Source organism: Meleagris gallopavo, chromosome 5 (assembly GCF_905368555.1).
Source record: "Meleagris gallopavo chromosome 5, MGAL_WU_HG_1.1, whole genome shotgun sequence".
Taxonomy (NCBI): domain Eukaryota; kingdom Metazoa; phylum Chordata; class Aves; order Galliformes; family Phasianidae; genus Meleagris; species Meleagris gallopavo.
The window spans coordinates 25197446-25218632 of record NC_139408.1 but is presented as its reverse complement, the minus strand read 5'-3'; the positions used below and the strand labels follow the sequence as shown (position 1 = coordinate 25218632).

Genomic DNA, 21187 nt, shown 5'->3' with positions numbered 1-21187 from the left:
ATATCTGAATCCAGTTACTTTTTGTAGCGAGGTAAAGTATTAATTCATTTCTTCATTTATGACAAAATATTTGGAAAAGTATGTAAGTTGATACAAACATCAGTGTAAATGATATTTTTTAAAATTTATTTAACTTTATTATATAAAGACCTAACTGTAATAAGGTTTTGTGCAACTAATTCCTCTCAAAGTCCCCAGAAGTTAGGTTGTAACACTGAGCATTTGACTTACGAATACTTATATCAGTGCAGATTTGCTGCTGCATAAAATTTAATCATTCTCTTTACTCACATACAATTAAAAGAATACTTATAAATAATGCTCAACAGTAAAAAGAAGGTTAGATCACAGCACATAACTCACTTTGCTGTTACTTTATTTCACTTTCAGTAATATTAGTTAAAACATTTCATTAAAACTTCCCAGACAATAATTACACCCTGTCAGCACCACTATGTTTAAATAAAAGAAGCCATTATCAATCAAAGCTTTAGAAGCTGATAGAAAAATAGGGTCTGTCTGAAAAACAGAGTTTGTCTCCCTTCTCACAGATGTAAAAGATCTATTTGCTACTGTTCCACCTGGATTAACTTGTCTTCATTAAGCACAGCAGCTAGGCTGCTAGTTCCCAGCTCCTGGAGTGGAGGTTCAGAGTGTCTGCTGAAAAGAGTTGAAAAAGAGCTCTGCAGAATAAAAAAGGAAGGAAACTAAGGGTCTGGTGGGAAACAAGCTGCACTTGGTACGCAACAGTGTAGTTATCACCATTTGCTCTCATGCTGTTATTCCCAGAAATCTGTCCTGCAGAGGACAAACAGCAGCAGGTGGGAATGACTGACCAAGCACTGAGCGGGCTTAGTACGAAGAGTAGGGGACAATGTACAAATGCACTACTATGTTCCCTTTATTGGACAAAAATTGCGTCTATCCTCTTTCCCTAAGAATTCACTATGGAAAATATTTCCTTATTGTGTTAAAAGAAATAATTTCTACCTTTTTCATTGCCATCTACCAAGCTCAAATCTCAGCTAATACCAAAAGCTGACCAGGAAATTGCTAAACTAAATGTAAAGGAAGCCAGGGCTTAGCAAAAGCTCAAAGACTTGGAGGAGCAGAGTTCCATGGAAGGATGTTGCTTCACCAGGCTAACTTTAACCAATGACATTTAATCTTTCAAAAGAGGCCAATTCTTTCCTAACAAATTAATTTTTAAAGTAGCTGGCAGAGGGAGGGAAGCAGTGCTGTGGAAAACATTTCCATGGGAACCTAGCTGCTGCCCCAAACTGCTACCATTGCCATAGACATACACCTTTTCAAAAGCCAGTTTCCAAGCCAGCTATTGGAGAGAATTCTGCACTCTCAACTGATTGGCACCACTTCTTCAAAGCCTGGTGACTGAATTGTTCAGCTAGCCTGTTTTTTACTTTCCCGTGCAGACTTATGAATTCTGCAGAGTCATAAAGACTGGAAAGAGGAAGCATCTGCAACCATGGTGGGTAGCTTTCTGAGTTTGTTTTTACAAGGCAGCATTTGCAGGCAGATCTCAGCATCTGGTATATCTACTGATGCTGTTTGTCAAACTGGTGCGTTCTGCTCTCCTCAAGTGCTCTATGCTGTGAAAGGTGGGATTTCTAAATCCTTAGATAAAACCCCATGCAAACGAGCCACAATCTCACACAATCAGTTCATGATTTTTTTTGGTGTAAGTAAAGGCTGACTGTACTCTTAAAACCTAATTGAAGCTAGCCTAGAACAAATACTCCTTAGTTTTCCTCCACAGACAATCATAACACTATTGTTTTGCCAGACAGAAGAGTTATCCAAGTTTAAATCAATGTTTTAAAAGGAAAACTGTAAGAAATGTTACTTTGGGACTGGGTGAGTGGGAAATATTCCTTGTTTTGATTGGACTCAAGTGAACATTTTAAGTCTTTGAGACTGATTTCTCCTCAACCTCCCAATGAATTATCTGAAGAAGCTGTCCTCTTTCACTTGATACAAATCTCCCAGTCACTATCAACTCTCAGGGCTAAATTTTCCAGAATCAGTACAGCAGTCTTCGTATCGTGTGTGAAAACCACTTCTTTTTCTTTCCCACCTAGAAAGGAGAAGAAATTTACTAAATGATTTAGGAATAACTCTTCTGAATAACAGTTATATGTGAATAATTTCAGTTTTTAATTCAGACTCTCTCTACCACTGTTGGAAAGGACTGAACACAAAACAAATAGTAGTCAAATGTGCCAGGTATATACAAAAGAATGCAGCAGAATCAGAATAACTAAACGTAGTAAAATGAAAGTCGGTTCATTACCCTTGGAACAGGCTGTCACTAAAGTGGGTTGTTGTCCAAGTCCCAGAAATATCACGCGCTCGACTACACACGTGGTACGGTATTGACCGCTCTCATCTGTGCAGCTGAAAAAAAGAATAGTATTTTGCATAGTTTCTGTCCATCACTAGAAGTTCAGTCTTATACTGAGAAAGTACTACTTCGGTCTTACCCTGAAAATTCCCTAAACCAGTTTCCTTTTCCTCTACTTACTTCTATCCTGAAACAAGTAAAAGTTTTCTGCTGTTATCTGCTAATATTTGACTGCATAGCAGATTTCATAAAGTCAGAAGGGGACAAAATAGTTTGAGAAAATTTTGTGACACAAAGCATGGCTTTGACAACCAGAAACATTCTGGATTTCTGTGAAGTGGCAGCGAAAACCCTAAAATACAAATGTAAAGTCAATTCTAACATTTTTCAAGTAAGATGTTTCAGTCTTAAGCTTAATTATCTTTCATTTTGAAAGTACTTTAATTTATATATTTACGAATATAGAAACTTGGATGAAAGCCAGATTTTCATTTTTGGAAGCAAAGAGTTATATTACTCATCTAAATGACTTTTTTTCTCCTGCAACTTCTAGATTTGCAAGTAATTTAGCAACATGCTTCATTTCCATCCTTAGATTTGAAGATGTTCAGATTTGTTCAGAAGCATGCTTTTAAGTAGTCTACAGTTTTGCTTATTCTAAATTATGTAGTTTGAAGACCAACTAACTACTGCATATTTTTGAAAATTAAGAGAATAATGAAATGCATTTAAGCTCATTATCTATGCACCACATAGCCCTGGGGACACCAGACTTCACTAGAAAAGGCTAATATTGGCAGTTACAGGATTCCTTACCAGAAGCTATTGCTATTCTGGGGGCTTCACTAAGCAACACATAAGACTAGTATTTCCATATTTTACAAGACATTTCCACTGACAATATGTATATTGGGTAGCTTCTATCTGCCTCTGTTGTTGTTACCTGGAAGAGAGAATGTTCTTGTGAAAAGTGAATTTCCGGTACAGGAACTGCTTTTTATGGAGATACTGAAATGAATGTCCATCATCTAGGTAGAGCTCACCTACTGCACAGGCCTGTGAAACACAACAGATGGAGTCCAAGCTAATAGCATCTTCTAGTATTAGACAAAGAAACATAGAATACTGTTTGATTATATGCTAGGCTTCATAGTGAAGGTTGTGAGGTTTTTCTGTGTGTGTGTGTGTGGTTTTTATTTGGTTGGTTTTTTTAGCTACTTGTATCTCCAGAACATTCAGGGAGGCCAGCTCTGAGAGTGCTCTGAAAACTTGGATGTTCTGGTTCTGCAAGCTGATTTAGGTGCCAGTTGTCACTTCATTTATTAGAAAGGACACTTGTGAGAACTACCTACGTTCCAGGAAGTTTGTGCCCTGCCAATTCTCTGCTGCTTCTTCTTCCAAAGCACGGGTGGAGGGCTGAGAAAAGTCAGAAAAATGTTCTGCCCATGCTGCGCTCTGACAGTTTCACTCTGAGGGAATACCGGGAGGGAGGAGGGAGCCCCCACCAGCAGAAACTTAATAGAGGGCCACTGGAAGCACCTTTGGCTTTAGGATAAATATGGCAAAAGACAACTTTGTAAGGGGAACGTTATTTCAGATTACCTCTGTGTTCAGTGCCACGCGGAGTTCATAAGAAATATTTGTCATCCATTCAGTGGACTTTCCAGCTGCAGTCTTAAGAGGTATCACAGTGCCCCCTCGCTGGAATATGGGAATCTGCCAAAACAAGGCCAGTGTAGAAACATTCATATAACTCTGATCATGTAATTTTAACTGGGAACAGGAAAATCTTAAGTTTTTCTTTGCAAATCTCAGAACTGAACTTTTACTGTAAGCGCATAAAAAAAACTATTCAACTAACATACATTCTCCAGTGTTACTGGGATCTTCAGAGTGCCTTGATCTTCCATTCGTTTAAATTTTCTGAAATCATACCAAACCTAGGAAAAATGAAAAAAGAATGAGCAGGGAGTACATGACAAAATCTGTTCCCTTTGCAGAGTTCTTTTTTGCTTCATCTTTTACTTTCGCTATTCCTAACAACCTAATTCATGTGCAAGAAATTACGTTTACTTTTTAAATTCAATAACCTTGGATAGTAATGAAACTTTATTCTTTCCCTGAGGCAGAAAAATAAACTTATTTTTCTACAGTTTGCATAACATCTTGCATGTTTTAAAGCACCTGGTAGTTCAAAACAATTTTTTTCTTTTTTTTTTTCTTTTTGGTCTAGAAATGCTCTGTTTCAGAATAAGTGTATTTAGATTGAAGTGAAAAAACAAACATAACGAAAAAGAGCTACACCTGAAATTTCCCATGCATCACTCTTGCCAGTTTAACTACTTCAGGTGAGCCAGGCACTGAATTCCCACAGAGATCTTGGTAAGAAAAGTATGTTTTTTAGCTTGTTTGGAGAGCCTCATCTATTTTTTTTATATGGAGGAAAAAATTGTTAGTGTCCTAGGGTCCGTTAGTGCAGTAACAAAATTCTGCAGTGTCTCACACTTCCCTTCACTGCTTTCATTTGTCTCTAGGGTTAAACCTCAAGCTTTCTTTCCTTTCTGAACTTTTTTTTTTTGCCAGATTCCTTCCCTTCTTTCACTTAGCTGCTACAACCAAGTAGACTGTGTAGGAGTGGATCACAGTGCCATCCTGTGGAAAAGGAAGGCTTAGAGTGGCACAGAATGGCTGGTGTAGTGGCAGTGCATAGCAGTTATGAGGTGGGGAGCAGGAAGCTTGCTGATTTCTGTGAGCTGAAAAGCTGCTTGCTGAATAATATATTTCTGTAGGCTGAAAAGCTGAGCAGCTTTGTATCATCCTTACCTCCTTCAACCCTGGAAGTAGAACACTCACTGCCTTGGCCTCTTTGTCCGTGACCGGATATACCAACAAAGCATTTCCTGGAGAAAAGCATAAACATGGCAATAAGTGATTGCTGTGGTGCCCGAGGCCTCATCTCATCAGTAGCAGTCTGCTCTGGCTTTGAGTAGGGTTGTCAGCTTCCTGTACTCATTTTAAGGGATTGCTTGAGCCACATCACACTCACTTGAGCACACCATGTGTTCACTTTGTACTGGAGAAAAAAGGCACGTAAGGAGTTGATGACTGTTCAGGTCTCATTCTGCTACAGCACTGTTACGCAGCTGGGCAGTACTGCACACCCAGCCGCATGGGCTTACCTAGCATGTACTCATCTTCCACTCCAAAAGTTTCTAATTTCTCTGGGAACTCTATCCAGAGAGGCCTGAAGAAAGACAGACAATGGAATTCAGTTAGTTTCTCCTCTCCCACCACCCTGTTCAAGGCCTGCTGGCATTTTTAGGCTCCATTTTTTCCTCCTCTTAAAAGCAATTAAGAATTGAAGATAGAGCAATTTCCTATTCCGTGCCTTAAAGTACCACTTTAAGATTCACTCCAAAGTACCTATGGTTTAGCCGCCTGCAGCCTCACTTTCTTCATTGCTGCCTTCTTCTTTGCAAACTTGCATTACAGATGCCTTCGCTCTAGCAAAGCAGAGATGGATGAGCTTTTCTACCAGCAATGCTGACACTTGATGATGTAGTCCCTGAGCAAGTCCTTTCTGCTCTGTTTTGCAGCATGTCTCCTGGTCACACACTGGAAAACCTGCACTAGAAGTTCAACTTCAGCCTTTCTCAATAAAGAGAAGTGCAATAGTCTTCTAGACACATAATAGACGTGTATAGTTTGTTTTGAGAGATTATGACAGAAAGAGCTCGTTCAAGTCAGAGACAGTCTGCAGCAGCTCTCTGGGGTTTCCCTACAAAGAAAGCTTGGCTCACGTGTTATTTATAAACCTCCACTTGCTCACTACAGCCCTGCTGGCCATGTACTCACTGATGAGACACATTCTCTACGCTGAGAAAAATACCATGCTTCCTTTCTAATTGTGTACCTATTTCAAAAAAGACAGAAGCCTGCTGTCTGCCAGTGTGTACACAGGGGCTTCTACATCTATATACATGCAGTCAGATGCCCACACAATATCTATAATGCAAACCATTGTAAACTCAAAATACTCAATCCCCTTCAAAAATACCTTTTTAAAACAAATCAAAACAAAACAAAACAAAAAAGTAGAAGTATTTTATTTGCATAATAATGGGTAAAGGTAGATGTGCTGGAAAAGGATAACTCTAAGGACAAATTCAAAGGCACAAGTAATATCAGAGAAACTGATGACGTTTATCTCTTGCTGAAATGACTTCTGCATTCAGTTCCACTGTGACTAGACCACTAGATTCTCTACTACAAGAAAAATGATGAAACATACTACAGAGATAAATAAGCAAGTTATCAATATGGAAAAAGCTTTTATAACATCAACAATACAGCAATAACAAGTACTTTCATGAACAGCAAAACTGCCTTTATGTTTTCTGGCCAGCAACTTCAGAGCCTATTAAGCACAGTTTTAAGTGTGGTTTGGCACACCAGACAATGTTGTTTATTATGAGAATTTTGGAGTCCACAGTTCCTTAAAAACATTTTTAAAGACTGTATGTGAGTTAGCGTGTCTGAGGTGTCATTTAGTAAGCATGATATTTAGTTTTCTCTAGTAACCTTATCAAGGCTTGCAGAAAGCAAAATAGAATTTAGACTTCAAACTATTTAAATAATCACAAATGTATGAGACAGTGATTTAAGTTCCCTCATCTAAGTGGCTTCCTAAGGATAATCACTAGCCTCCTGACTTACGTGCTTACCTCATAACTGGTTCAGCCTCTGTGTGTGCCCGATAGAACAGTGTGTATAAGTATGGCAGGAGGACGTAGCGCTCTCTAATGGCTTCCCTGATGATCTGGGTGTTCTTCTCCCCAAAGAGCCACGGTTCTCGCCGTTTGCTCTTCATGTTAGAATGACCTCTGAAGAAGGGCTGGTAGGCTCCAGCCTGATACCAGCGAACAAGTAATTCTGGTTCTGGATCTCCAATGAACCCTCCCACATCAGCTAGATATTGCGCAGACAAATAAAAATACACATTTTTGGAAATTATTCTGAAGAATTTGAAGTTCTCCTCTAACAAGCATTCCAAGTATATAAATTCATGAATTTCACAGTGTACTTGCGGTTCTGATGTTGGATAGCCGCTTGTCCAATTAAGAGTGGAAAACTGAAGTAACAAATTATCCTTTAATAAAAATAGCAAGAGGGTTTTAGGAGGTTTTGAACCTCCAAAGACCGCTACAGTGATGCTACAGACCACCACCTAGAGATCACTGTTCCAAGTCACAAACACTACAGAAAGACTAAGTGGAGAAGTGATGGTGAGAGACAGGTTTTTAGTTTCTGAACCAGATTTATCTGTGAATCTACCTGGAAATGCACTGGATTGTTGAAGCCTGGTGGCACTAGTGGATGTACAGTGAGCAACCTCAGCCAAACACCTTACCTCCACAGAATGAAATCCCTGCCATGCTGATGGTGAGAAGCATTGGAATGGAGATTTTCAAGTAACTCCACTCTGCTGTGTTGTCTCCGGTCCACACTGCACCTGAAAATACTCAGTTTCAGGATTACATAAGAAAGCTGGGTTTACAATTCAGTTTATGCTTGTAGTTAAGCAAAGAAAACAAGAATGGTAATGAACTATAAAAGAGGTTCTTTGCAACCTCTTTTATAATACATGCATGATCTTGAATTATACAATAAGGTTCATAGTGTTTTGTCACAGGATACAGATTGTTATTGACTTGTATATGCTTTTCCTGAGTTTTTTCAGTTTAATAATTTGCACTCTGAAGATAGTTTATGTCCTCTTTGGACTTACTATGACATGGCAAGCTGAAGAAAACAAACCAATAGGGAAGGCATGCAGCTAGTCTTTGCTTACCATACTTTTGTGATCCAGCAAAGAAAGATCGTGTGAGAACAAATGGTCTCTCTTTTCCAGAAGAACGTTTGATGAGTCCTTCAGCAGTTGCCATTTGCTGAAAATCATGAATACAAAAATTCGGAGGATGAGCTCTATAATTAAGATATTTGCTAAACCACCTTTTTAGCTCTTCATATTTAAGAAGTGTGTGCTCATAGATAATTGCTATTATTAAACTAATACTTTTCTCCTGCAATAGACTTGAACAACAAAAAAAAGATTAATATTTTGTAGTCCCAGCCAGTGTGATGTTAGAGAAGCATGGATACTGTCATATTGTCTTGTTACCAACCACGGAGAAGTTTATTTCAAATACAGCAATACTTAGTGCAGCAGGGTTTCGCTTCCTGGTGGAGGTTACAGAACACCTGCTACTGTGTAAATAACATCCTTACCACATTGCTAAGGATGGACACATAGTCCATAGTCCACAAGGACACATAATTGCTGGTCTGTGCCTCCTGATTCTCTACCTGGTAGAATCCGTAGAGGTTGTGTAATTCCCGATGCTCCCAGTTGTTGTAGTGCACAGCATCTTTCTGCATTGTTAGCTCTGCCCCTTTGAAAACTGACGGCTCGTTCATGTCGTTCCACACAAAGAGGATATTAGTGGACCCCTGTGACAGAGTTGCAAGGTCAAGGTGATGTGACCAAGAGCTACAAGAAAGCATGCCTATATCACCCCTTTTGTATTGTCATTGTAGTAAACACAAGAATGCAAGGACTGTGTTAGATGATGGGTTGCAAAAGTGACTGCACTCTGTTCATCTACTGCTACAGCTAAATAAGCAGTTTCAGTGGTGGAATATGGGTTCCAGCTTTCTCACAGTAGATAAGTCCATGGAGAAAATCCTTGTCCAGTATTTCAGCTTACTAAGATACTTTCCTGTACATAATATTACAACTACAGAAGCTATCAGTTTGCTTAGTCAGCAGTTTCTCTTCTTTCTTTTTCCCAGTTTTAGGCTTTCTGGTATGTGTAGATCAGTGTAAATAGATACACACCTTGTATGTTTTGAAGGCAAATTGATCTGCATACCATTTTCGCACTTCAGGATTGGTGAAATCCAGATAGTAAGAGGAACCTGTGGATATAGGAGATTCCAGTTATTTAATTTATTTCAAGATCATATGTTATCTTTGTACCTAAATACAGTGGCCTACAGTTAGGATGCTTTCCACAATGGGCACTGTATGGGAACTGCTGAATCACGGCCTGAACCTCTGATTGATCACCTGAGGCAAGCAATGAGTCAGGCCTGGGAGCACAGGTGAAGGGGTGGAGCTGGCTCCACCTCTCCTAGACCCCATTTAAGAGCTGACTACCAGTGGGGAAGGATCTCTTTCTGGAGATCCCTCCTTTTGGAGTTTTCCAGCGAGCCCAGGACAAGGGTAAGCCCTCTATCTATTCTTTTTGGTGTAATAACCTACTTAGTTAAACTCTTGTATATTTCTTAATTATAAGACCTGTACATTCATTGATTATACAGGCACCAATGATTGTTTCTAGCTCTGAGCAATGAGACTATCTGCAAAGTCAACAGACACAGCAGAGAAAGCTGTATGGCTAAGCCAATTAGAACATGAATGTACAAAGCCAAAGAAACCACAAAGAATTTGAAATAACAACTACAAAAATAGAAGTATTATGAGAAGTTAATTCTACTTCCAATTTTGTAAAATTTTTAAAATTAACAGCTCAAAATGAAGAAATGGAACAGCTATTTGTTTTTTATTTTTATTTTTTACCTGGCCAACAGATGCCCTCAAAATCTTTTCCATTTCTGTCTTTCACAAAATATCCCTTTTCTTTTCCCTGTGAATACAGGGTATACATGGGATCAGCTTTAATATGTGGATCTACAATGACGACAAGCTGTCAGAATAAGAAAATAAAACATGTTATTAACCTCAACTATACTGAGTAAAACTGTAAAATTTCACTTTTGATAAAAGACAAGCATAGCAACTACCATTGGTGAAAACTCATGTTAAGTCCAGCACTGAGCTGCTTCTGCAATATGGAGCTTCAAAAGAGTCAAATCTGGCCTCATGTTCAAGGATAGAGAACAAACTATGAAATAATACAATGGCATGAGGAGCAGGATTAAAAAAAAAAATGCCCACTGGGAGCATCACCATACTGCAACACAATCTAATTTACTCTGTTGTAGTTTCATGGTTTCTAGTATCTGAAATACTTCGGTTAAAGCAGACTGGGTAACTTCACACTGCAAATGAATACTTCCTTCCTTCCTGACACGTTATATACCTTGCGTTTTTTCTTCCTGAGAAGTTCTTGCATTCTCTTGGGGTTCTGGAATTTTTTCTTATCCCAGGTGAAATATCTCTTGCCATCTGTATGTTCTATGTCCAGCCATATTACATCATAAGGAATGTCATGTTCATCAAAACCCGCATCAACTGCCTTGACATCTTGTTCGTCTTCATAATTCCACCGGCACTGGTGGTAGCCCAGAGAAAAGAGGGGAGGTAGTGCTTGAGTTCCTAGGAAGAATATATAAATGAAGCCGATACTCTTAATGCTTTCCAGGATTTTATCTACAGACTATGAAAGTTAACTTAAGAGCCATGATTAATACATAAGTGTCTGGATACAGGGAATTCTGGCCTACACTGCGACTAGAGCACGTTTTTCACATCCAAGTGACTAAACTCTTGAAATAACAATGGTTACAACAGGCTTAACAGCTAGAAGGCTGTAATGATAATGCATGACAGAGAAGGTATTTCTACTTTGGTGACACTGAAATATTATTGCAGTAAACAATATAATTTTATTCTTTATTTTTTTCCAATGTAAAAATATTACAGGTGAGTTTAACTGTCATTAATGCAAGCAACTAAATAATCATAGAATTACAGAACATCTGCAGTTGGATGGGAGCCACAATCCATGAAGTTCAGCTTGAGTACAACAAGCCCCTCAGAGATTCTCCGATGTACATCTGCTGTAATGATTTGAGTTAGTACCTGTCAGTTGTGCAAACTGCTTGAAGATATCAAATGCTGTGGGTCCCATCAGCAGAAAAACATCAATGATTCCACTTTCTGACATCCAGCGCACGTCAGTTAGAGGCACTGCCCTCTGCTTAGAAATATCTGCAGCAGATTCGGTAGGTATGTGCTTTAAAGGAAACCAAGGCAAAGCTGAATCATTTGCTATCAAATTGTTGTTCATTGAAAAAACCAAAGATGGAAACCCAAAAAATCTTACCACTAACACGTATCTGGCAGACATATGGAGTACACACTTCAAGTATATTATACATCATTCACAAACCCTTTATGTTGCATTTCAGTTACACAAAATAAAGATGACAGAAAATGGATAACATTACAATTTTTCTGTAATTAGAGTATAATCTCACAGCACATTTGCTGCCGGATCTTTAGAATCATTCAATAACAACGAAAACTAATAATTTTAACTATGTAATCAAGTGTTGGAATAAAACAAGATCTTTTTCGCTATTTCAACTTTAATAGAAATCGTATTTGTGCTTCAAGACTTGAGCTTATCTCCTGAACTTTTTGTTTCCTGAAGATCAACTACATTCCACAGATATGAGCCTGCTGAGCAGAGATGTGTTAATTCCAATAATTTAAAAACTCCATAAAATTTATCAAATCCAAAAAGTGGTCAAGGTTTGGCCCACCCTTTTACATTTCTGCTCCAACATCACATAATTCCTCTCTCTTCTCTTGTATACCTATTAAGTTGCAAGTTCCATAATTTGCCTTTTGAAAGAAATTATCTGTTCTCTTCAGTGGTTTAATACAACAAATTCTGTAGTAGGAAGGACAATAGAAAGAGACTGACAATTTTTCATTAGGGAGCAATAGAAAAATCTCCAACAATACTGTCATTTTCCTCTTGGCCCTAACTTGTGGTGTTTTTGGTGGTTATTAAATTCTGAGAAAAGTGGGCCAATCTCACCTCAGCTACTGCTTTTGTATTAATATCCACCAGTGTTTCTGAAGAATTCAGCCAGAAGATCCCCAAAGTTCTGTCAGGCTTGTGTGCTATGAGAAGTGGCACTGAACCATAAATGCCTATCTTGTCATGTATCTTGTGGCCAAAGATGTCCAAATTATAAAGCCGGTATGCATCACCATCACTAGGACAAACAAACAGATATGTTTGTTAGATATAAACATCCTTCACTAAGCCAATTTTAGTTCTACTATACTTCCACTGAACACAGTGAGCACGCTGTACTACAGTCTTATGTTTAGCACCTAGGGCAGAAATGTGGACAGCCTAGAATACAACATCTTTGGTTCTACCTATCTGAATCAAGTAACATTATTGCTATTGAGACTATTGCTCTTTTGGTCCAAGTCCTAAAAAAGGAATTCTGAATTCTGTCCCCCTAAAGGCATAAGAAATTGAGAGAGAACAGAAGAGATCATTTATTAAGTTGCAGAACACAAAGCAGAACAACTTACTCCCTATGGACAGTCCATGATTCAGTTTGCTCTATCATTAAACTAAAACACCCATGATACAATATACATATTGCATAAAATACTTAATACAAAGCTGTTATTAGTAAATTACTGAGACAGTGTTGCAATTCCCCTCTACAGTAATGCAATCTGCTGTATTTACCTTGTGTTTTTGAGAAGAAGGGATTCTGTATGTTGTGGTATTCCGTAAAGATGGTCAAATCCGTGTAAAGAGAAGTCCATGCCTACAGAACTAGGACCTGTGATAACAACATTAAAACAGAAGAGTACAGAGTTCCATTCCCAAGACTTTGCTGAAAGCAACAAAGCAGAACAACCAAATTGTAAAAAATGAAAAAATAAGCAAGTTTTAACAATTAACTATGTCAAACTTGCTTTCAGCTTCTTTCATTATAACTTATGTACTACAGAGCTAATCTTTTCAACATTCTTCCAGTTTCTACGTGCTTAAGAAGATGAATTGCCTTAGTAGGAAAAACAAAACAACAGAAAAACAAACATGTAATAGTAGATAACTCCTTTACTGTGTAGTAAACCTACTTAGAATTACCTCATTTCTACCGCAGTACCTACAAGGCAAGCTTAATGGCACAAAGGTACAGCAAAATGAATGCTAGAGTAGCTTTTCTAATACTCTTCTCTTCAGCTTCAGCCAGAGGAGTAGCATAGAGGAGAGCTGCTGCTAATGATATCATCGTGTCACATTACTCAATCCAGAGGAAATTCTGGGAGGTGACTAGAGATCGTCTAGACTGACAAGCAGTGGCTTCAGTATCAGTATTTTACCACAGGGACCTCAATCCTCCATTACTGAGAAGAAGCACAATCATGACGCTGGCCTAATATATCAGATATAGCATGAACAACATGGGCAACAGTCTCCTGCCTTTGTGTGTCTCAACTGTGAAGAAGCCCTTGTCACTATAAGAAAGCTTCCCTCTGCATACTGCAGTTGCTGGGCAGTGCCATTTGCTATAGAAGGCTGCACGACAGAAATAACTAACAAACAAAGCAAACTAAATCAGTTAATGCAACAGGACAGACAGAAAAAAGGACATGGGTTTTCATAATCCATAATTTAAATGGCCTCTGAACTACTGATTGGCAGTTATTAATACCCTTCTTAATATCTCTTAACCCTGCTCAGTATTTTCCTTCTTAACCCTGTTTAGAAGTTCTCTGTGAAAATTATTGCTTAGCTATCGTGATTTGTGATATGTCATGAGAATAAACAAGTGAAATCAATGTTATGTGATAATACATTAAAAAAAAAAAAGGAAACAACAACATATAGTATAGTACATACTAGCTGGCCACTGTCAGAAACAGCACAGTTAGCTGATGAAATGGGTCACATTTAACGTGCTTCCTCCTCAACAGGAATGAATACTTCCAGTTCTTTTGTCAAATTTGTTACTCACTGACATGATATAAGCAAGTTGAAAGGAGTAAGGAAGACACTGATAAATGTTAAGTAGCTAAGCAGTAATATGAATGTACAAAGGTAAGTACAAAGCAGTAAAACTGTTTTCAGAACTGTGCTGAGACTTACCATGAGCTTTGATGTCTAAGAAACTGCCAAATTTCTCTTGCCAGAGACCTAGATCCTCCTGATTATCCTGCATAAACAGAAATAGCTAAGCCTGTAAGTGCAACTGCTCTCACCATGTATTAAGAAAAATATCTTCATTCAGATGAGATTCACACATTATTAACTGTTGTTTTTTGTAGGTGTTTGTTGACTTTTTTTCTTTTCTTTCTTTCCCTTTTTTTTTCTTTTTTTTTCCCAAATGGGGCTAAAACAAGTAAATGCAAAATGCAATTTATATTCTGCTGCAGCAGTGTGTCTCCCCCAAAGCAAAAACACTCTTTGGCCGAGTCCAGACTTTGGAGCAAATATGCTGAAAGCAGCACAGCTCCTCCCAACTATAACTAGATAGTGCAGTAAGCACCATCTGCTCTACGGGAGGCTAAAATTACATCATAGGCATAACTCAGCCTCCTGAGAAAACTGGTATGTGCTATATGTACTGCCAGGACTTGGTCTTTTTCCACAACAAATCTTACAACAGAACTAAGCACGGATGTACGTACAGGTGTATCTTTGGACTGTCACAAAACAGGTCTTTTTCTTTTGAAATGCTCTTTAAAGGGAAAAGAGATCTTTAAAATGACCAAATACTACCATGAACCTCCCTGTACTTTGAATTAAATGATTAAAAACAAAAGAACAAGAATTACCTAAATAAAAAGGCCACAGAAAGACATTTTAAAGCCTAACTGGTGCCTCTTATTGCCCTGGTAAAAGCACATGAACCTTAATTCAACTTTGGATTTGAAAAATATCTCTATCTTAAATACTAGGTCCTTTCTGAATTTCACTAAGAAAAAATTACATCAGACACATCTCATAAAGGAATAGTCGATGTTGGGGGCCCGGCCTTTGTCACAATCATATCTCATATGAATGAGCGGTCCAAAAAGTCCACAGCAGTGGCTAGCCCTTAGTTTGGCTGTTTGTGACTTTTTGAGAAAAAAATCACAAATGTGATTCTATTTACTCAGTTACCTTTTCTACACAATACCAATGCTGGAATTGGAGTAAGCGTGGGTTACCTTTGAGGAATCACCTGCTGCCTCCTCATTTTCTGCTGTAGGGTTTCTAGTGAAAACAAATATATAATCAGTTTATTGTTAACATACAGATAGATTTCAAACAAAATTCACATATCATTATGTATTGCCTTAAATATTATATAGATGTTTTACAATCATTGAATCACGTAGGTTGGAAAAAACCTTCAAGATTGTCAAGTCCAACCACTAACCTGACCTACCAAGTCCTATCACTGAACAATGTCCCTTAATGCCATATCTACACATCTCTTAAATATCTCCAGGAAGGGGTGCTCTACCACTTTCCTGGGCAGCCTGTTCCAATGCTTGATGACCGTTTCTAAGAAAAAAATCTCCCTAATGTCCAATATAAACCTCCCGTGGCTCAACTTGAGATTGTTTCCTTATGTCTTGAGGTGCTGAACTACACCAAAAACTGAGGTTATACTTGAGAAGTTTAATTGGCAAATTATTTTAATATTCAGCGTCTTAAAATAACCTTAACGCCACGCCTGAATTAAGTTCATCCTTTTGGCTTTCACATTTGTTTCTACCTGTGCCAGCATTTTACTCACTCAAAAGATCCTGTCTTTATTCTTAATTAGGGGCTCTATGTTAATTAAAATTTTTGAAATGATTCTTACTATGAGAAATGCACTTGCTATGCTTTTTCCCTAGCCATGTAATATTCTGCACTGTAGCTTCTCAGCCTTCCAGAATTTTGCAGTGGGACTCACCTGAAAGCTCTTGCAGCTGCATGGACTGTTTTAATTCAAACAAAAATTACTTGACGAGCTTATAAGGTGAATAAATCTTACCTAAAGAGTAAATTTAGTCATAGATGGAAGTAAAACTAAGAATGTTACACTATCACTGCTCACTATCAAGGAAGACAAGGAGAACAAGACACCAGTTTATTACAGAATTGGCAAATAAAGGTGGTTAGCATGAGCACCTGGCTTCTGTGAGGAATTCAAACAATTTGCATTTAATTGATTTTTAATTCCTTTTTTAAGACTTCACTAGCATACTTACTGGTATTTAGTAAATGAGAATATAAATTTCAATGTATGAGAACTTGTATTGTAGAAATTTCAATTCCCATTGGATTGTTTACCTTCAACTACAGCCAAATTAGTATATGGTGGGATAAAAAGATACCGTACCCATCACTGGGAGGTGGTTGTAGGTGCTCAAAATATAACAACCCATTGGAATTCATGCTCAGAACAGTCTCATCCTTGAACTGTAGCTCAATCTGGAAGGGGTTTGCTGTGACTCGAAGCTTGTAATCCTCATTAACATTTGCCAACACCAAAACACCTCCCTCCTTCTGGGACATAGAGAGTCTGGCAAATGAAAAGTAACAACAGCTTTATATGAACCAGCAGCATATGAAATCCACTGTAGCTAAATAACAAATAATTGTTTGAAATACAAAATGAGCGGAGACTATCTCTATACGTCACAAAAACCTCAAGACTTGAGGTGAAGAGCCCCAGAAATAAGTGCTTTGTTCAGGCTTCACTACGCAATGCAGCAGGTGACTAGAGAACAACCATGAAAATTACCCATAGTTTGCATTTCTTTCACATTTGCATAAAATGCATTCGGTACAAATAATGCAACATAATAAGCAGGCTACTTTTTCACTGTGTCAGATAGTCTCAAGTTTCTCATACCTATGACAAAACTTTCTCCTCTGTATCTAGCATGATTTTTTGAATGTAACCACACATGTATGGGGCTACTGAATCACGGCCTGAACCTCTGATTAATCACCTAAAGTGAGCAATGAGTCAGCCACAGGAGCACAGGTGAAGGCAATTCACCTGTGCTGCAGGAAGGGGTGGAGCCTGCCTCCACCTCTCCTAGACACATTTAAGAGCTGATTGCCAGTGGGGAAGGATCTCTCTTGAGATCTGCTCCACTGGAGTCTATTTTGCAAGCCCAGGATAGGGTGAGTGACTTTCTTTCCTTGCTCCAATATAACAATTGCATTAGTCAAGCTCCTGGATATACTATCTGTATATCCAATTATACACACACACATTTTCTCTTCCTGTAACAATATTATATCACAGAGAAACAGCTGTACTGTAGCACAGATAAGAGAAGAGGCTAAGCAACTCTGCAAATAAAACTGTATGTTATTAAGGTCCTAATCACCTTCCCATCACTTACTTCTGGGTGGTAGGTTCCTTTATAAGAACATCAGGAACTTCATATCTTGCTCTGAGAGGAGCTGCCTCATTAATTTTAAGCCTAAAAATATTGCCTTCTATTTCATAGATTTCCACTTGTAGAAGAACCTGGGAGCAAAAACACAGATAAACTGGAAGTGATAAAAAAAATCAACTTACTTTTCAACTCAACAGCATCAGATACTTATTGTCCGGAAAAAAAAAATCTGTCTGCTTTCTTCTCTTTAGTATTACAAAGCAACTGTTACCATCCATCTGAATTCGTACCAGCTAAGTCTGCTTTATTGCTTTGAATGCATAACTCTTTTTTTTTTTTTTAAGTTGAGTCTTTATTTTCAAGTCTGTCATGCCTAGCATTGTGTAGCTCTCTTCACAAGCAGCAAGGAAAAAAGGGGTGGTAAACACTAATGTTGCAGTATGGATAATTTTTCTACTGTGCTATTAATGTAAGTAGCAGGGAACTACTGAGATGTGGGCTTTTTGCAAAAGCATCAGTGATCTGTGTTCATTGGCACTCACAGTGGTACTTACACTGATGAACCACATCAGAAAGACAACTGAAGAAAGCAGATGATACTGACTTGCTCATCAAGATGTGTAAAGTCACTTTGTTCTAGTTCATACAAAATGACTTTTTTCCTTCACCACCTGTGGAGAATCTCTGCAGTCAGATATTTTATTCTGTAGATTCCCACCCCTCCCCTGTTTTTTCATTTTCTGAATTTTTTCTCCTCCACCACACAAAATTGGCTTAAGAATTTTGGCCTGGTATCTTTTCCTTTCACCAGGAAGATGATCAGCATCACTGTCTTCAAAGGCATTCTTCTTGCACAGTCTCAAGTTGACAAACGAATATTGAACAGCAAGGACACTTTTAGGCTTACACTTTGCATCATATCTTATGCAACTACCACTGAAATCTCTCAAAACCTTCTGCAAATATTATCAGACCTACTGATGATAATCACTCCTTGTTCTGTGAGCACCTTCTTATACCAGGTGAGATCTCACCTTATTCTCCTCATGACTAATTTGGAATTTGACATTCTCATCACTTAATGAGACTGTATCCAACAGCGCTCGATACAAGGATTTTCCAGGACGTAGAAGTTTCTGACGTCTGTCAAGACAGAAAATTATTTTCAGTCTCCCTAATTGTTGTGGCTTGTATCAAACATAGGAATAGTAATATTAAAAATGTTTAATTAGTAAGTCTCATTTTTTTCCCAAACAATTATTATCAGAATATAATTCTAAGCACACATTGGTGTATATGAATGATATGTAAAATAGTGGGATTTGGTCATCCATCACTATCCCCCTCGATTATTATTTTTTAATAATATCAAGCTTAATTCAAGTAACCAAAATCTCAGCTGCCTGGTTGCTTTCCACTTTCTCCAGTAACTCAAAAATTTCAGCTGAATAACCCATTTTTTATTTTCTGTCATACACCACTGCTTGGTTTCCAACTCTCCAGAGAACAGCTTCTACGTTATATAGCGATGTAGCAACACGTTTGTAAACTCCTGGATATACAGCAAGGAGAATACTTTTCAAGGGATACTCTCAGACCTACAGACCTAAGGTTGTCTTTTTCACAAGACCCTGTGCTTGAGCTGTGAAACTAAGAGCAGGAACAGAAGGAGGGGAGTGGTCAAGGGGCTGCTACTGAGTTTTGACTGCACTTTCACGGAATCACAGAATAGCCAGGGTTGGAAGGGACCTCACAGATCATGAATCTCCTGCCACATGCAGGGCCACCAACCTCCCCATTTAATACTAGACCAGGCTGCCCAGGACCCCATCCAATCTTTTGGTCTTGATTATGTTGTTAGGACAGAGACCCTGAAACAAAGGCTCCATCAGCTGTTTGGAGGATTCTCCTCCCTGAGTCAGGTCTAATGAATTATCTGAAGATGGGCATCTTTGAGAATTCTTTAAAGGGACGCTTCTTTATCAATAAATGAACTTGGTTCCCTTGCAAGCAGACATTGCACAAATGTAAGCAATCACATAACATTTTTATTTTAAAAGTAGAGCAAACACAAGATCTGAGGCTTGAAAATGTGTGGCAACTTCCTGTTGAGAAATGAGGTGTCTTAAAGTCAAAATGGTGACAGACTAGAGAGGGCTGATGTGAAAGGAGAGACTTGCTCCCACTGGCAAAATGCTATTTGGGGTGTCAGAGCATAATTTCCTGCAGAACAGGAATGAGTATTTGAAACTGTAACCAGTAAAACAGTGGCTAATTGCTGTATTTCTGGGCATTACTATTACTCTTTTTATGCAGGCAACACTGGATAGAAGACAACAGACGTGAGATTCCACCTTTTAAAATATGCTGAATAGCACATGCTGACAGGTGAATGGCACAGTAAGGTACATCCTGAAAGTAGCACGCTTGTTGTGATTAAAAACTGATGTGAAACTATTTCCAATAACTTTAAACACTAACAGTTTACAAAAACCTACACTACAGCTCTTCTCTTTACCTGTAGAAAGCAATCTGGTTGCACTCCTTAAAGTTGCTTTTGTCCACAGCTTCATCTTGAATGCTGGAAAGAGCAGATAATATTTAAATGTGACATCAGCTGATGGGTGTCATCAAGAGCAGCGGGGATTAAGCAGAGCTCAGACAACTGTGACATAAAACATGCTGGACTTTGAACTGCTGTGTTTGGATATGGGAAGAATTTTTACTCGTTTAGTTCAGTACTACAGCACTTCCTTTTAAACCTGAGTAATTCTGGCAAACAATTGAATCTGTGAGTAACAGGGCTGAATTTTCACACAAGTGAATTCTTAGGGCTTTTCATTTTTTTGGCAAGTTTTGTATCTACGGTCCTTATAGTTCAACAAGCTCCAGTACTAAGAATGGAGAATCAGACAGGACTGGCAGAAAAGCAGAAAGCCTGCAGCCCTTTTCTCCCTGCAGAGGGCCCGATGAGGGAGGGAGGCTGCAGATGGCTCTGTATTACTTCCAGAGAACTTGTAGGCCGATTAGAAAACAGAAAATTGTTGGCTTGCCTGAAATAATGGACTGTCATCCGAGCATTTCCCCCGGCATATTGAGTTCAGCCTCACACGGAAGAGAGTGAGGCTTTAGTACCAACGGATGTAAAGCTGAAGCTCTTAAAATACTTACTGGTGTAATACGTACAAAAAAACCCAGATGACAGCCATGACGAGTTAGTCACAAGCGAACTAAGCTTCAACGTACCCGGGTCACCGCACAGTCTTCACAGCGACCACCCACCCCAGCAATGCAGCCCTCCCTCCTGCCGCACGCGTCCCTGCGCCCGGGGGAAGCACCGGCCCGGCGGCCGCAGGCCTGCCTCCACCCCGGCCGGCTCCGGGCCGTCCTTGGGGCCGGGCTCGCCGCCGCTATCCACCCCGGTGCGCAGCCGACCGGCGCAGCGAGGGGAGGCCGGGCCGGGGAGCCGTTACCAGGCGGCGTTACCTGGCTTCCCCCTGCGCGGCCGCCTCCATCGCGGCGCCGTGCGGGGCCGGGCCTTCCCGCTGCAGCGCGGCGCTGCAAACAGTCACCAAGCGAACCGCCGGGCGGCCGCGGCGGGGGGAAACCCGGGCTCCGCCGAGCAGCGACTCCGCCCCCGC

General features: G+C 39.2%; 1 protein-coding gene across 2 annotated transcripts; it reads right to left on the bottom strand.

Annotated features, from left to right (window-relative positions):
- Nucleotides 1-359: 359 nt before the first annotated feature.
- Nucleotides 360-21165, bottom strand: GANC (glucosidase alpha, neutral C). Of its 2 annotated transcripts, none has more exons than XM_085224842.1 (24): nt 21033-21165; nt 20065-20127; nt 18581-18689; nt 17550-17677; nt 16532-16714; nt 15366-15411; nt 14302-14368; nt 12892-12988; nt 12217-12397; nt 11250-11403; nt 10528-10763; nt 10005-10131; nt 9261-9340; nt 8729-8872; nt 8214-8310; nt 7773-7874; nt 7087-7330; nt 5542-5606; nt 5186-5262; nt 4228-4302; nt 3965-4078; nt 3306-3418; nt 2312-2415; nt 360-2095 (listed from the first exon to the last, which is right to left on the bottom strand). In XM_085224842.1, exons 1-24 carry the CDS (start codon nt 21059-21061, stop codon nt 1986-1988), a joined length of 2745 nt encoding a protein of 914 aa, XP_085080968.1. In that variant the 5' UTR covers nt 21062-21165; the 3' UTR covers nt 360-1985. The 2 variants fall into 2 exon arrangements, with proteins under 2 accessions (XP_085080968.1, XP_010709745.1); XM_010711443.4 differs by lacking the exon at nt 21033-21165 and adding an exon at nt 20718-20857.
- Nucleotides 21166-21187: the final 22 nt, after the last annotated feature.

Bases quoted from the DNA above. Each gene is read 5' to 3' on its own strand.
- GANC (XM_010711443.4), bottom strand. From the start codon at position 20,755: ATGGCTGTCATCTGGGTTTTTTTGTACGTATTACACCA. The intron at 8,873-9,260 runs GTGTGTATCTAT...ACTCTGTCACAG, and splicing joins TTGCCTTCAAAACATACAAG to GGGTCCACTAATATCCTCTT. The intron at 5,607-7,086 runs GTAAGCACGTAA...GTCTTTCTTCAG, and splicing joins GAGGCTGAACCAGTTATGAG to GCCTCTCTGGATAGAGTTCC.